General features: G+C 39.0%; 4 protein-coding genes across 4 annotated transcripts in view; 3 read left to right on the forward strand and 1 right to left on the reverse strand.

Annotated features, from left to right (window-relative positions):
- LOC104960522 (N-acetylserotonin O-methyltransferase-like protein) overlaps positions 1-1,768 on the reverse strand; it is a 6,953-nt gene extending 5,185 nt beyond the window's left edge. The window contains exons 1-2 of the mRNA XM_010788603.1: positions 1,727-1,768; positions 1,149-1,297 (exon numbers count right to left, since the gene is read on the reverse strand). Coding sequence (XP_010786905.1) covers positions 1,149-1,297; positions 1,727-1,768 — 191 coding nt within the window. The remainder of the gene's footprint in view (positions 1-1,148; positions 1,298-1,726) is intronic.
- A 332-nt stretch (positions 1,769-2,100) lies between these two features.
- LOC104960523 (UPF3A regulator of nonsense mediated mRNA decay) lies at positions 2,101-4,929 on the forward strand. Its single transcript, XM_010788604.1, has 3 exons — positions 2,101-2,421; positions 2,831-2,872; positions 3,599-4,929. Exons 1-3 carry the CDS (start codon positions 2,101-2,103, stop codon positions 3,785-3,787), a joined length of 552 nt encoding a protein of 183 aa, XP_010786906.1. The 3' UTR covers positions 3,788-4,929.
- Positions 4,930-5,752: 823 nt separating this feature from the next.
- Positions 5,753-9,097, forward strand: p2ry8 (P2Y receptor family member 8). Its single transcript, XM_010788599.1, has 3 exons — positions 5,753-5,828; positions 6,994-7,342; positions 8,090-9,097. Exons 2-3 carry the CDS (start codon positions 7,026-7,028, stop codon positions 8,880-8,882), a joined length of 1,110 nt encoding a protein of 369 aa, XP_010786901.1. The 5' UTR covers positions 5,753-5,828; positions 6,994-7,025; the 3' UTR covers positions 8,883-9,097.
- A 415-nt stretch (positions 9,098-9,512) lies between these two features.
- On the forward strand, positions 9,513-14,068 carry LOC104960524 (N-acetylserotonin O-methyltransferase-like protein). Its single transcript, XM_010788605.1, has 7 exons — positions 9,513-9,590; positions 10,500-10,616; positions 11,268-11,399; positions 11,492-11,539; positions 12,175-12,239; positions 12,331-12,395; positions 13,938-14,068. The coding sequence occupies exons 2-7, from the start codon at positions 10,524-10,526 to the stop codon at positions 14,066-14,068; spliced, it is 534 nt and encodes a 177-aa protein (XP_010786907.1). The 5' UTR covers positions 9,513-9,590; positions 10,500-10,523.
- Positions 14,069-14,270: the final 202 nt, after the last annotated feature.

The following is a 14,270-nucleotide window of genomic DNA, read 5'->3' on the forward strand; positions in this document are numbered from 1 at the left end:
GCAGTGCTTCCCCTCTCTCGTGTACGCGCTAGCTGCCAGAGCATGAGAGAAAACGAGAAGCATGGCTGCAACTGGAGTGCAACTGCCGCTGCGCCTCGGCTTGTTGACAAAAAAGACGCCAGAAGCGAAATTTGGAAGTATTTGAGCTATATCTCTGACAGTGAGGGCAAGCCTACGGACACCACGAGGCCTGTCTGTGAGAAATGTTTTAGATCCCTGCAAACCAAGGGAGCCAACACATCAAACTTGGCTAAGCACCCGCCGACCGGCATCCAGAGCTGTTTAAAGAATTTAAAGACAGACAGGTTAGCGAATGTGATAGTATAAAATAATTACATCATGCTCAAGCCCATGCCCTCAAATCTAAGTCAAACAAGTGTAATTTATTTTGTGACGAACGAACGTTTTCGTAGTTTGACGAGGCAATTAATGGCTATCTTTTTAGCAAATTTACCAATGTGGCTAACATCTGCAATATACATTTAGTCAATAATTATTTATATTACTGTTACATGACATGTACATGTTAATAAAATATAAAAAAGATTATATTTTATAAAACAAAAAAGTTGTTTGAGATGATGCTTAATTGTATTTAATACGAATTCTTGTCATTTATTTTGTTTATTGTTCTCATTGTTTAAAAGTTTGTGTTATGGTTATGGTTCTGGTGTTAAATAAAGCACAATAATTACATTTAAGACTGTTTCCCTTTTTTTAAGAAAAGTATCGAAAAAGAATCGGAATCGCAATTCTTGACTTGGTATTGGTATCGAAACCAAAATGTTGGTATCGTGACAACACTAGTCTATAGACAAGTAATTGGAATATTGATATATGTAAGTTACAACCAGATGAATGTTATGGATGTTCTTTAAAAAGTTCAGTTCTTATTTTGCTTCTTCTTTAAATGCAGAACAAATCAAATAATATAACCTCATTGACCCAAGTAGAGATTTTATTTTGTGCTGACACATTGTCTGTTTCAAAGTTGGAAAGGCAAACACATCCGACAAAAAAAATCAATCATCAAAGTCCAAAAAGCAACAGGTTCATGAAGAACCCACTTAAATGACCTCCACTGAACAAATGATAGGTTACGTAACCACACCAAGATAAATCAGTAGCTACTGTATGTTCATACTCACATGGGTTCACCGCTATTGATGTACTCCCACAGCATATTTTCCGAAAGATCAGCAAACTTCACTTTTGTTTCTTCGTAGAAGTCAATCAACTGGTAGTCCACTTCTTCGTCTGGGGAGCAGGGAGGTTTTGAAATGATATGTGTCAAACACTGGAATCATTTGACCAGTAGGGCCCCCCCATATATATAATATCCTAGTATTAAATCCTACATTAGAATTACTGTACTTTTATTCTCAAAAGACAAAGACACTAAAAATAGAAAATCAAAAAACTACCTGAAATGACTTAACTGTTTTAACCTTTTTGCGTCATCAAATTTCTACAGAAAACAAACTGAAAATAACCTTCAGTTGTCAGGGCTCGACATTAAGGACTGCCCGATGGCCCGGGGCCATCTAGTATTTAGCTCGGGCAATGAAGCCTCACCTGCTGGTTGCCCAATCGGGCAATCTATTATGCCAGTATCATGCAGCTCGCGGATCCAGTAATGAGTGACCCGACAGTAAAACTAAACATATCTATAACTAGTTTAGGTAGTTTGAGAGGTAATTAAAATAGCTACGAGTGATATTCTAACCTGAAGTGTGAGTTTTGTCCGTTCACCGCTGCATGTGATCATGCAGAGCTGCGTGTCGACTCGTCAGCAGCAGCGGATCTCTCTCTCCCGTCAGATTAGACTTCACTCGCGTTTATGTCCATATCGATCAGATCCAGCTAGTTCTAGCTAATGATATGACTACCTGCTTATTAAAAGACACCTAAACAATAAGTGTCGCTATGCAACCGGGTGAGGCCACAAAGTATAGCGCAGCATTATGCATTTGTTTAGCGACACTTATTGTTTAGGTGTCTTTTAATAAGCAGGTAGTCATATCATNGTGTGTGTGTGTGTGTGTGTGTGTGTGTGTGTGTGTGTGTGTGTGTGTGTGTGTGTGTGTGTGTGTGTGTGTAATGCCCCCTCTGAACACTAGAGGTCAACCTGAGAGCGACAAGGAGCAGAGAGAGCAGCACGGCCGCAGGCAGAGAGAAAAGGACCATCGGGGGAAAGATGAAGAGAGGAAACGACAGAGGCACCACTATGAATTTGACAAGTTTATGCGCCGCAAAGATGAGACAAAATGGGGGAAGGGCTACTGCCAAGACAGAGCCAAGAAAGAGGGGCACCATCATGGCTATTCTTACTGTCCTGATGGTGGAGACAAACTGGGGAAGGAGGACAGGGAGGATGTGGGTAACAGGAAGGAACGCCTCCGAAACAAGGTGAGCGAGAAGGTGAGCATGAGAATGGGGGGATGGTTACAACTACTTTTCTTTTGTTTCATGATGCTAACATTCAACTGTGTTTCAGATGTTTGTTGAAATGTGTATTTTGTTTACTTACAGATAATAATCGTCAGCTCAGAAAAATCATGTTTCAATACTTTCAGTGCATTTGTGTCATATAAAGATGTTGTTCAGGCCTGACAGATGGATGACCTAGATACAGCACTATATATATATATAACCAAACCACATTACAAACAGCTTTCTAGTAACCGTATGTCTTAAATGTCATGTGAACCGGAAAGGGTTTTCCAGTTACGATGACATTAGGTTTGAAAGCCGTGAGATGCAGGGTCTGATTCGTGCCTTCAGTGTTTCTGTGTGGAGTTCTTCCTGTGTTTATAACATTTTCCTCCAGGTGCTGCAGACTCCCACCGCAGAACAAAAACATGCAAATAAGGTGAATGTGAAACACAAAATTGCTAGTAAGGATAATGGCATGTTTGTGTGTGTATCTTTGTTTTGGCTGTATTAGATGTAGTCTATTAGTGTTGATCGTTCAGTGTGGCGTGACTGATATACATGAACAATAAATCATCCAGATCAGACCATTATAATTAAACAAAGGCTTAGTTAAGAAGGTATTAATCAGTTCATCATTATTCTACCTCTTTGTTCACTGACTGATATACATACAGAAGTGCATTTGAACCGTCAAAAAGGGTGTTGTCTGTCCCTGCTGCTAGCCCAGTGCATGCTGGGATATTACGCAGAGTGGAGTAGGTGGAACATAATGCAGGAGACTTCAGGCCAAAGGAAATTTATCTGAAACAACTTAATATCCAGAATTGGCTAGGCAAAAAAGAACCTTTTGATACGACACACACACACACGCACATGTATACACACACACACACACACACACACACACACACACACACACACACACACACACAAACACAGGTACAAATATAATCCTACATTAAAAGGTGGGAATCATTTCTAAATAAAACCAGAAACAGATAAGTCTAAAACTAGGATTGTGACAGATTGTGATACTCGTTAAAAGAATAAGCAGGGAGACAAGAGAGATACATTATTAAATACATATATACATGTTGATTTATATATTCCAAATGTGTGCTGCTAGTCTCTCCCATGTCTCTGCTCTCTTGTCTCCCTGCAGGACCGTCCCGCCATGCAGCTCTATCAGCCGGGCGCACGCAACAGGAAGCGCATGAGCTCGGCTGGAAAAGGCTACGACTGCATCGCCGTGGGACACTCACCGGAGCCCGGGACGGAGCACTGCTACGAGGCTGTCCCCATGGCAACAGGGCCGGAGAAGGGGTACGAGAAAAGCAAAGAGGAACAGTGAGCAGGATGGATGTTTCAAAAAGAACAATTATTCAGCCTAAGTTGATGGGGATAAGTTTGACAGGTCATCAATGAGCTTTTAAATGACATGAACTGCATTGAGGGAGAAAGGCACTTCAAAAGCCTTTTTATTTGAGTAAGATGTAACAGAGTTCAGAGCTTTTAATGTTGGTTAATTAAGGTTTCTGTTTTGCTGTTTAGCATGAACATTGTTAATACACAATACATATTTTATCTCAGTGTTTAGTCTGTCTAAGAATCCTTGGAATAAAGCATGTCAACAATACAACAACGAACACATAATAACAGTTACCTTTATGATAGCACAACAGCCATTGTCATACAGTAATACCACTATGTTGAAATGTTGTGATAAGAGGCAGCTCACCTGTGATATCCATCAACAATTTTCCCGCCGAAAACATTACCTCATCCTCTGCAACTGATCGTGTTGCTGCGCCTTTGTAGACTTCTCCGAACCTGGATGTTTTTAATACATTTTATCAAAATTAAATATAACGTAAGTAAATCTTACAAATAATGGATGTAGAAAATTCAACAGATGAAATCCTGTTTTTATTTTTTTTTGTGTAAAGTTGAGCAAATGAGAGGGAATAAGAGTTGTTGTTGATAAGAAAAGGAAACTGTTTTTCCGCCTTTTCCTAGTTTTTATGTCTTAATACATTTGGGCAATCATATATTGTGACGGTGTTATCCAACAGAGACAGAATTGTTTTGTGAGCTCTAAGCTTTGTACATGATCATCAATGAGCCAAGAAGAACACAATCTCAAAATTGAGATGAAGCGTTTAGAGAATTAATTATGAGCAATTATGACACAGATAAATAAAAAAATACATTTTCTATGCTGTGTGCATGGTTTTCTATTCACTCTGTCAAGTAAAGGTGCATTGAAAAGCCACAAATATTGATAAAGTAATGTGTCTAATATCATTTTTGCATATGACCTAACAGCTGTCTATCTATTTCCTTTTTCTTGAAGTTAATACAAATAAAGCTCTTGTTCCGTTATAAGACATTTTATCAGTGTTTCTGTTTTTATGTACGCTCTCTGACAGTTTGGGTGAGGCAGCATTTTCTTCAGCAATGTCCTTATTATGAATAAAGAAATGATAGATATGAGTCACTTGTACTTGACATGACTACACAGCAGTATCTCAGCTTTAGGGTGCGTACTTTAAATGTTCATACTGAAACAAAAATGATCTGAGACGAAACAAATCTCCACCTTTTTTCCTCTGCACTCTGTTGAGAAACAGTGAAACTGGAAGGCAGGTGTACGATTCACAAGAATCCGTGGGCTGATGTTTACTACTTGTTGCGAGACAATGATTATGTATTGCATATATCTCTAACAGCATGTGTGGCACTGTTACCCACATAAAGCAGAACTATCGTAATCAACAGGAAGCCACTAACATAACAGCTAAACTCGTGAAACGTGTCAACACCGGCTTGTACTGTAATATTGTACTATGTGTGACTTTGAGTATGAAGTGTACATATATAAACGCCTTTATTCTTGGTTATACAATTAAATCTTAATCCACGTATAGGGATTTTTTTCTTCAGCATTCAAAGACATGTTACAGGTGTTATGCACACAGCAGTGATTTTAACTGACAATGACTCAAACTGAAAGTGGGTGTAACTTTTTTTTTTGCTTTCACACTTCAGCAAAACTCAAGAATGTTTTTTTTCTTTCAAATAGGCTCTTTTTACTGTTCAGTCATCGCACGTGTATAGATATAGTTTTAGGGATTGTAGAGTCAATTCGTGACTCACATTGTAAGGGACACCTGATGTGTGTGTTCTCCATGCTGTGGGGAGTTTTAGACCTGTCATTTTCAAGACTGAATCTAATGTGTGGCTGTTGCAACCGTTGGTGGGATGAAAAGATTGTCACATGATCCATTTCCTGTCTTTGACTCTGTAAAACGACAAATCTCGTTTCGTCAGGAGGCATAATATCTGTACCTCCATCTACAACCGACACCGATTATCTGCCCTTGAGTTCATAGGTGAGTGTTTAACCGTCTATCTTTTAGACTAATAAGGACTATAAGGATTTATAAGAAGAACTTTATATTTATGTTTGTACACTTGAAATGTTGACTTGAAATGGTCCTAAACTGCTCCATGTGTGAGTTTGTTATCATGTTCTACTTTACATTTGCCCAGCTAAATGTGCTCAGTTACTTAATATCCTTAGTCAGAAGAGAAGATTATCACAATATGTTTTATTCAGTTTTTTAACACAAAAACTAAAAACACACAAAAAGAAAACAATAGGTGAAAGAAGCAGCATTAGTCAATTATACATACAGAAGCAAATGAAACCCAGAAAGATAATCACTTTCAGCATGTTATGAATAAGTGAAGTATATATGTAAATACATCATGGCATGAAGGTTAAATAAATACTTAGTCTCATTACAGAGATACGATAAAACTATCCAGGCAGAGAAATGGACAATAAGTCAAATCAGCAAACTTTAAAAAAGAAAAAAAATTGAGAGAAAAAAACACAAATATTTGTTTTTTATTATTGTTGCAATACGATGGGGTTTTTTTCTGACGTGATTCCAAAAAGTGTAACTATTATCATAATTGAAAAATGTTCTTTGTTGTAGTATTAGGTACTTTCCATCAAAAATGTGTATTGAAACCACCAGCACTATGTGCACCACGTGGGAAAGAAAAGTGTTTTTTGTTCCTTAAAATGATACTGGGTAACTATCGCAAAGCAAAAAGATAAAATACACTTTGTCTCACCTACTATTTCCAGGCTTTTATAATGTTATCACTTAGAGTTCTCGCCTGTCTCTCCAAACATTTTGTCACAACCACACGACGGTTGGTGGTGTTCACAACAATTCTAGGAGGTCGGTTGGCGGTGTTCACAACAATTCTAGGAGGTCCTTTCCTGTGTGAAAACTCAATCCACACTTGCACTATTTAAATGCGAAAAAAAACCCACAGAGCTTCTAAAGAATGAGAAAAGAATGCTCTGTGTTTCTTTCACACCTATGATCAATCACGTTTGCACTCGCAAAAAGAAGAACGACTGCATTCAGTGGTCCCTCAATAAAGGTTTAGTCTACAGGCATTTGTGTTTGTTTGTGCATTCAATTATTACAAAACAATAACATGACGATGTATTTGAAACTGCTTTATTTCCATCAGCTCCACGAGTTCGTTAAAGGTGGACTCAGGTGATGAGAAGCCATTCCCTTCCACTCATGATGGGCAATCACAGCGAATTAAAGCTAGACAACGCCACTCTGGCCCTGTTGAACAGTGTGAACACCAGGATTACCATCTCTGTCATCTATATGATCGTCACTGTCATCAACCTGGTAGGAAATGGCCTTTCCATGTGGCTCCTCATCTTCCATACCTCCCCAAAGACCCCGTCCATCATCTTCATGATCAATCTCACCCTCACCGACATGGCTGTTGGCGTTGCGCTGCCCTTTCAGATCGCCTACCAGCTCCAAGGATACCACTGGACTCTGGGACCCACGATGTGCAGGTATTCTTCAGAATTTGGAGGGCAATGTAAAAGTGTTGATATTGGATGTCTTTAACTTGCACTGAAACTTCAGTTTTCAATGTTGTCTTTTTCCGGCTAAAGATTACCTTTACAACTACTCAGTGTTAATCCACAGTCCTCCAGTTGGAATAGGTTTTGGGAAATACACTTGATTGCTATCTTGCCCACAGTCGGATGAGAAGTTCAATACCACTCATGTTTGTTCAAAATGAAACTATGACCGATAGCTAATTAGCTTAGCATAACAAAATGGCACTGTACAGAAGTAGCCAAAACTGCAGGCAAGAAGCTCTAAAGCTCACTAACACAATGTATATTTTTCTTGATAATCCGTACAGAAACGGAAAGCTAAAAGTTATGTTAATTATTTTTAGGTTACCAAAGGTTAAGGGCCAGACTATTTTTTTAGCCCCTGGCCAATAAATAAGCTACACCTACACTTAACCCCCCCCCCCCCCCCCCCAAAAAAAACCACAACTGGTCTTTTTCACATTTCTTGTCAGGATTAATCAAAGAGATATCCCATTTTGGTTTTCTTGCATATGGTTTTTGTTGTCTTAGAACCAGACTAGCTTTTCCTGCCTGTTTCCAGTTTTTACGCTAAGCTACATTTTCCAGCTGATAGCTAAGGTTTCATAGTCCATATAAAGAAAAACTATCTTTTCATCTTTTATTTTGCTTGATGTAGGGATTAACTAAAACATTTTTCTTCTATGTATCCTACAGTGTCCTGACCCTTGTCTTCTACACCAACATGTACTGTTCCATCCTGACCATGATGGCCATTGGGATTGTACGATACCTGGGCATCATCCTACCCATGCGTTATAGAGACAAAGTTGGAACTGGGAAGAAAAAGTCCATCGCTATCATCAGCTGCTTCCTCATGTGGGGTTTAGTCCTGTGTGTTCTGCACCCACTGATGACCACAGACCTGACCTTTTACATACCTGAACTCAAGATCACCACATGCTTTGACATGCTGAAGAAAGAAATGCTCCCGTCAAAGGCTGCCTGGGCGACTTTTCTCTTCAGCATGGTGTTCTTCCTTTTCCTCTTCCCTTTCTGTGTCACGACATTTTGCTATGTCAGAGTGATACTCAAACTGGCCAAAAACTCCCAGAAAACCACCCAGAAAAAGAGAGCGATACGTCTGGTCATCGTTGTTCTCCTGGTCTTCACTGTCTGCTTTGCTCCAAACAACATCCTCCTGTTGACTCACAGTGTGCTGAAACTTTTCTATGATCGGTCTCTCTACATGGCCTACAAACTGTCTCTTTGTTTAAGCTGCCTGAATAGCTGCCTCGACCCTTTCATTTACTACTTTGCTTGCAAGGAGTTCAGACAAAAGCTGCGAAAGCTAATGAATCTGACGAGTCTGACTAGTGTGGATTCAATGAAGACGAAGCAGAAAGAGAGTTTTTACTCGGCACATTTTGATAGTTCAGAGAGAGAACACACCAAGGTATATTCCACAGCATATAGAGAGACAGAATCAGAGGAAGAGATAAGAGTGTAACTGGAGAGACGTGATAAGGGAAGTGAGAGCGAGGGAGAAACCGTAAAAGTGAGGGTTTTCCCTGAGTGGGTCAAGCTTTTCATAATTATTTTTACTTTCCCTGCGTGTTACGGACAAATGAAAATGAACAGGAAACAGAGTCATTTGACTTATTGTATATGTTTTTTCTTTTAAATATGAAAATATTATTATTGTAGAGATTGTGTATTTTTGCCACAATATGTTATTTTTTGACAAAAAAGATATAGCATGTAAATAAATAAACTGTGTGTGTGTGTGTGTGTGTGTGTGTGTGTGTGTGTGTGTATGCGCGCGTGTATGTGCTTGTGTGTGCTTGTGTGTTTGTGTGTGTGCCCGTGTGTCTGTCTGTTGAACAATAAATTGCTACGGGCAAGTGGACTTTTTTTTACCTTTGTTCTCCTTTTCTTACTTTTATTTGCTTTGTTCTTCTACAACCTATTATTATTATTATTAGTAGTAGTAGTAGTAGTAGTACTAGTACTAGTAGTAGTAGTAGTATTATTATTAACAGGTATGAACAAGTAGTCATAGTAAGGCCAGTCTGTTTATTTAAACTTTATACATCCATGCTTTGAAAGTGTGGGTGGATCCGCCCACTTTATGAAATGTGATCACGCATGCGCGTTGACGTTGCTGGTCGTAGCAAGCTCAGCGTAGCAATCACTCTCGGTCTACAGACAGGACAAGGTAAGAGTTTTGCTGCATATCTACTGTAATGTTTCTCCCAGAAAATGAAACTTGTTATAATATTTGTTTGTTTACTCAACAAATTCACTTTATGGGTGGTGAACTTACTCACCAAACGTCCCAGGGAGAAAACTTACTAGCTGCTAGCTAACACAAGTTAACACATTAAGTGTTATGTTTTAACTATGCATGTCGTATGTTAACACCATGGGTTAACACATGTAAGGTTCTTATTCAAAGTTACTTGTTTAACGTGAAGTGTCTGTGTTCAGATAAGTAGTAATTATGTGTGTAAATGTGTAAAGTGATGTGAAACACTGTTGCATGAGGCACAGATGTTTGGGAAAGGTTGAACTTTGTCTAAATAGCAATCTCTGTGCAGCAGTAGTTTAATGCATAGTTTATGCATTAAATAACACTGTGTAGTTACAGTAAGCGTATTTACAGTTCTTTACAGCAGCTCTGCTCATTGTATTTTTTTAATGCAGTACTTAATTCTCTGCAGTATGTATGGGAATTGGCCTAAAAACGAACAATTACCTTAAAAACACAAAACTAAAATAACCATTATAATATCCCAGAGCACGAAGGAATGTGCTTGTTTTCCTTAAAACCAAAATAATGTAATTTAAAATGATTAAAAGCAGCAAAATCTCACATTTGAGATCCTTTGACCAGTGAATGTTTTGTATTTATCTTAACTAGTTACTTCAGTAAATCATTTCTCATCATAATTGAATGTCATGTTGATTGATCTATAATTAAGTCAATGAATCACTCAGCTATACATTGAGTGGTCCTCCTGATAGTGCATTACTAGGCAGTTCAGGTCATCTGACTACTCCTTTGCTGAGTCAATCACATAAACTAGGCCACCTCTGTAATGTTTAACTATGTTCATCACTCCAGGAGCGGTGAGACGAGAAGGTCAACATGGTGCTGAACCCTGTCATTTCCAAGCTTTCTGGTAAACTCGTTGTTCTGGCCAGTGCTTCTCCTAGGAGACTGGAGATTCTCAACAATGCGGTATGTTGCATCCTGGTTAAACTTATAGGAATTATATTATATATATATATGTATATCACAACACCTGCACATTTTGTTTATGAAGACATGCAATTGTTACATATTGAGTAGCGCTGGATCAAGGTTTCCCTTTTTTCAGTCTGTCACTTTTTTGCACTTGGGTTGTCAAGCCATCATGAAAATGTATGCAACATGTATGAATCAAAGTAACTTTGTGTATCTTTAAAACTCTCTTGATCCAATCAGCATATCAGGCAAGCAATCATAACATAAGGTTGAGAAACACTGGGCTAAATAAAAATGAGAATGTGTATTTTATTCATAACTAGACTGATGGATTGCCCAACATCAGATCATCACATTATATACATGTAGCCTAAAGAATATGTGTTTATGGTAAATTTGTTGCCTTTTATAAGGTAAACACTGCGAACACTGATATGTTTTAGAACCGTTTTATAATTACCCTGTATATATCCTCATTAGGTTTTTAGTTTATAAGTTAACAGGAAAAGTGCATATTAATAACATGTCTGATAATATGCCAGGGTATACAGAAAGGCTAATCTTTTTCAGTAGTCGCACAGATAAATAAGACTATACAAAAGTATAATTATATATCATTTTTGTTTCTCCTCTCCTACACTTCAGGGCTTACGGTTCCAGGTGGTTCCATCCTGGTTCAAGGAAACTCTTGACAAGGGGCTTTTCAAAGCCCCTCATGAGTATGCTGTGGAGACAGCCAGACAGAAAGCCCTGGAGGTGGCCCGCAGGATGCCCTTTGTGAGAGCAACTCCTTTTTGTATGACAGTATATCTATTATCATTTATATTTCATTGCATTTTTATAACTTAGTGTCGATTACTTTGCTCTAGAAACACCTGAAGACTCCAGACATCGTAATCGGAGCGGACACTATTGTAGTAAGAGGAAGAAAGCTTTACATTACTTTTGTTTCTTTCTCTGTGCAATACATGTTGTATGTGTTTGCTGGACCTCAGAACAGCATTGGTGCCAGTTTTTTTTCTGTATCCAATATTTTCCTGTATATGTGTTTTAAACATGGCGTTTTAAGCCTATATTTGAAGTGTGGTGACTGATTAAATAAATAATAAACAGTATATATATTGTAGTGTGTGCTGAAACAGGTGAGTTATCCTGCTCTGCTTACATTAGACTTACATTGTCTGTGGGCATATTCATCATTTTCATGGGATTTCACATTCATTACACAATAACAATTGAATAGACCAGAACAAACATTTCCTGAAATTAGCATGATTTTATTTATATATTATATATACTGTATATATATATATATATATTTTATTATTTAAAATGATAGCAGTCCTTAATTATTTATCTCCAAAGTAGCTTAACCATGTCACATTATATGCTTTTTTCAAAACAAATTTTTCCGGGGCCATGACAGAAAAATTACAGATTTGATATCCACAAATTCCCATTATATACACAGCTTACGATCCATGTTAGAATTTGGCAACGATTTACCAGGTATTTTACGTTATGTATTTACTTGTGTTTTTCATTCCCTCAGACTGTAGATGGCATGATTCTGGAGAAACCTGTGAACAAAGATGATGCTTACAGAATGCTTTCGAAGTGAGTGTCATTTACATCATTATATCTAGTTAACATGTGAAACGGCTGGTACTTGTTTACAGTTCCTCTTTTCTTTAATTCTCCCTGTCAGATTGAGTGGTAAAGAGCACAGTGTCTTCACCGGTGTAGCGATTGTCCTCTGCCATGAGAAAGAAAGTAAGTACAACCAGTGCATGACATTAAGGATTTTGGGAGATGGCCCTGTGGGCCATCTAAGCTAATTTACAGATGGCCCTGAGCCCAATAGAGATTGCCCTGAAAAATGCGCGCGGACGAAATGGCACGAAGGGTTTGGGGGGCCTCCCCCTAGAACATTTAGATATTTCCAGGTCTTACTGTAGATGCTGTCTGGTGCATTCTCTAGACTGAATTATAAGATGAACCACCACAATATTATATTGTACAATTTCAATTTTATTCTTCATTTCACTTGTTTGTTTGCTCTTGTTTGCTCGATTGCATGCCCTGCATAGCTATAAGAAATACTTAAGTTGTTGGTCAAGACACTTTCCATCTGATGAAGGCAAATGCCTTCCCAGATGTAAAAAAGTAGAAAACATTACATTCAGTTATAACTGCCAAAACAAACATTATTTACACTATTATGGCTCCTGTTAAAAATGTTTGAAATGTTATCTACTGTAAATTGGTCGAATGAATGCTTCCTCATCCGGAAGCTGACCGAGCAGACCCGAGCAGCAGTCGAGAGGAGCCGAGCGCATCCGCGAAGCACACAACATGTTGACGTCGGAGTTCCCGTTAGCCGGCAAATCTAAATCTCTTCGGTCAAAATAATTTCCCTTTAGCGCAATACCGCTTCAGTTGCGCCACTTATGTGACAGACAAGAAGAGTATGTGACAGACAAGAATAGTCAATTCTAATGTCTAACACTTAATGTGGAGAAAGAGATGTGCTGTGTGGGTTGATTGTGTGTTGATCTGTTGGTAATGCCTCGGGGTTCCGGTGGGCATGTAAACAAATGCATAATGCTGCGCTATACTTTGTGGCCTCACCCAGTTGCATAGCGACACTTATTGTTTAGGTGTCTTTTAATAAGCAGGTAGTCATATCATTAGCTAGAACTAGCTGGATCTGATCGATATGGACATAAACGCGAGTGAAGTCTAATCTGACGGGAGAGAGAGATCAGCTGCTGCTGACGAGTCGACACGCAGCTCTGCATGATCACATGCAGCGGTGAGCGGACAAAACACACACTTCAGGTTAGAATATCACACGTAGCTATTTTAATTACCTCTCAAACTACCTAAACTAGTTATAGATATGTTTAGTTTTACTGTCGGCTCACTCATTACTGGATCCGCGAGCTGCATAATACTGGCATAATAGATTGCCCGATTGGGCAACCAGCAGGTGAGGCTTCATTGCCCGAGCTAAATACTAGATGGCCCCGGGCCATCGGGCAGCCCTTAATGTCGAGCCCTGGCCTAAGTTGATTACATATTATCAAATTGAAAAATTCAAAGTATATATATACGACAGTGCCATAGCTAAATGTTAGTTGATGTCTAAAGGTGTGTTTTCCTCCCCTCACCGGTCCCTCACAGCGGGCAGAGCTGCAGGTCCTGGTCTCTCTCTCTCGCGTTCGGTTATACTTCACTCGTGTTTATGTCCAAATCCATCAGATCTAGCTAGTTCTAGCCAATGATATGGCTGCTGCCCCTCCCTACACGCAGATCACGCAGACTCAAACCTCAATCTTAGACCCAAATGTGGCGCAAATGCGCTCCGCAGCCGTTGCGAGGTTCCGGCGCTAACAGTTCATGAGCGTGCTCCCCCGCCCCCTGTCAACACTCGCGACACATGAGTGGCCAGCCTAAACAACAATAAGCGCTGCTTGGCAACCGTGTGTGGCGGCAAAGTACATAGACATTTTGACAGGAGAGATTTAGTTTTGCCGGTATTCAACATATTTTACCAGTCATAGTCCGGTAATTATTTACACTCTAAGAAGAGTCCTACACAACAGACATGGCATCAAAAAGGAGTAATGTGTGTATATTTCGACC

The sequence above is a fragment of the Notothenia coriiceps genome, unplaced genomic scaffold, assembly GCF_000735185.1.
Source record: "Notothenia coriiceps isolate Sejong01 unplaced genomic scaffold, NC01 NC01_scaffold00031885, whole genome shotgun sequence".
Classification (NCBI taxonomy): domain Eukaryota; kingdom Metazoa; phylum Chordata; class Actinopteri; order Perciformes; family Nototheniidae; genus Notothenia; species Notothenia coriiceps.

Excerpts from the sequence above, each read along its gene's own strand:
- LOC104960523 (XM_010788604.1), top strand. The coding sequence starts at position 2,101 with ATGCCCCCTCTGAACACTAGAGGTCAACCTGAGAGCGACAAGGAGCAG. Across the intron at positions 2,422-2,830 it reads GAAACAAGGTGAGCGAGAAG|GTGCTGCAGACTCCCACCGC; the intron begins GTGAGCATGAGA and ends ATTTTCCTCCAG. Across the intron at positions 2,873-3,598 it reads AACAAAAACATGCAAATAAG|GACCGTCCCGCCATGCAGCT; the intron begins GTGAATGTGAAA and ends GTCTCCCTGCAG.
- p2ry8 (XM_010788599.1), top strand. The coding sequence starts at position 7,026 with ATGAGAAGCCATTCCCTTCCACTCATGATGGGCAATCACAGCGAATTA. Across the intron at positions 7,343-8,089 it reads CTGGGACCCACGATGTGCAG|TGTCCTGACCCTTGTCTTCT; the intron begins GTATTCTTCAGA and ends TGTATCCTACAG.
- LOC104960524 (XM_010788605.1), top strand. The coding sequence starts at position 10,524 with ATGGTGCTGAACCCTGTCATTTCCAAGCTTTCTGGTAAACTCGTTGTT. Across the intron at positions 11,400-11,491 it reads TGGCCCGCAGGATGCCCTTT|AAACACCTGAAGACTCCAGA; the intron begins GTGAGAGCAACT and ends ACTTTGCTCTAG. Across the intron at positions 12,396-13,937 it reads CCTCTGCCATGAGAAAGAAA|ATCACGCAGACTCAAACCTC; the intron begins GTAAGTACAACC and ends CCCTACACGCAG.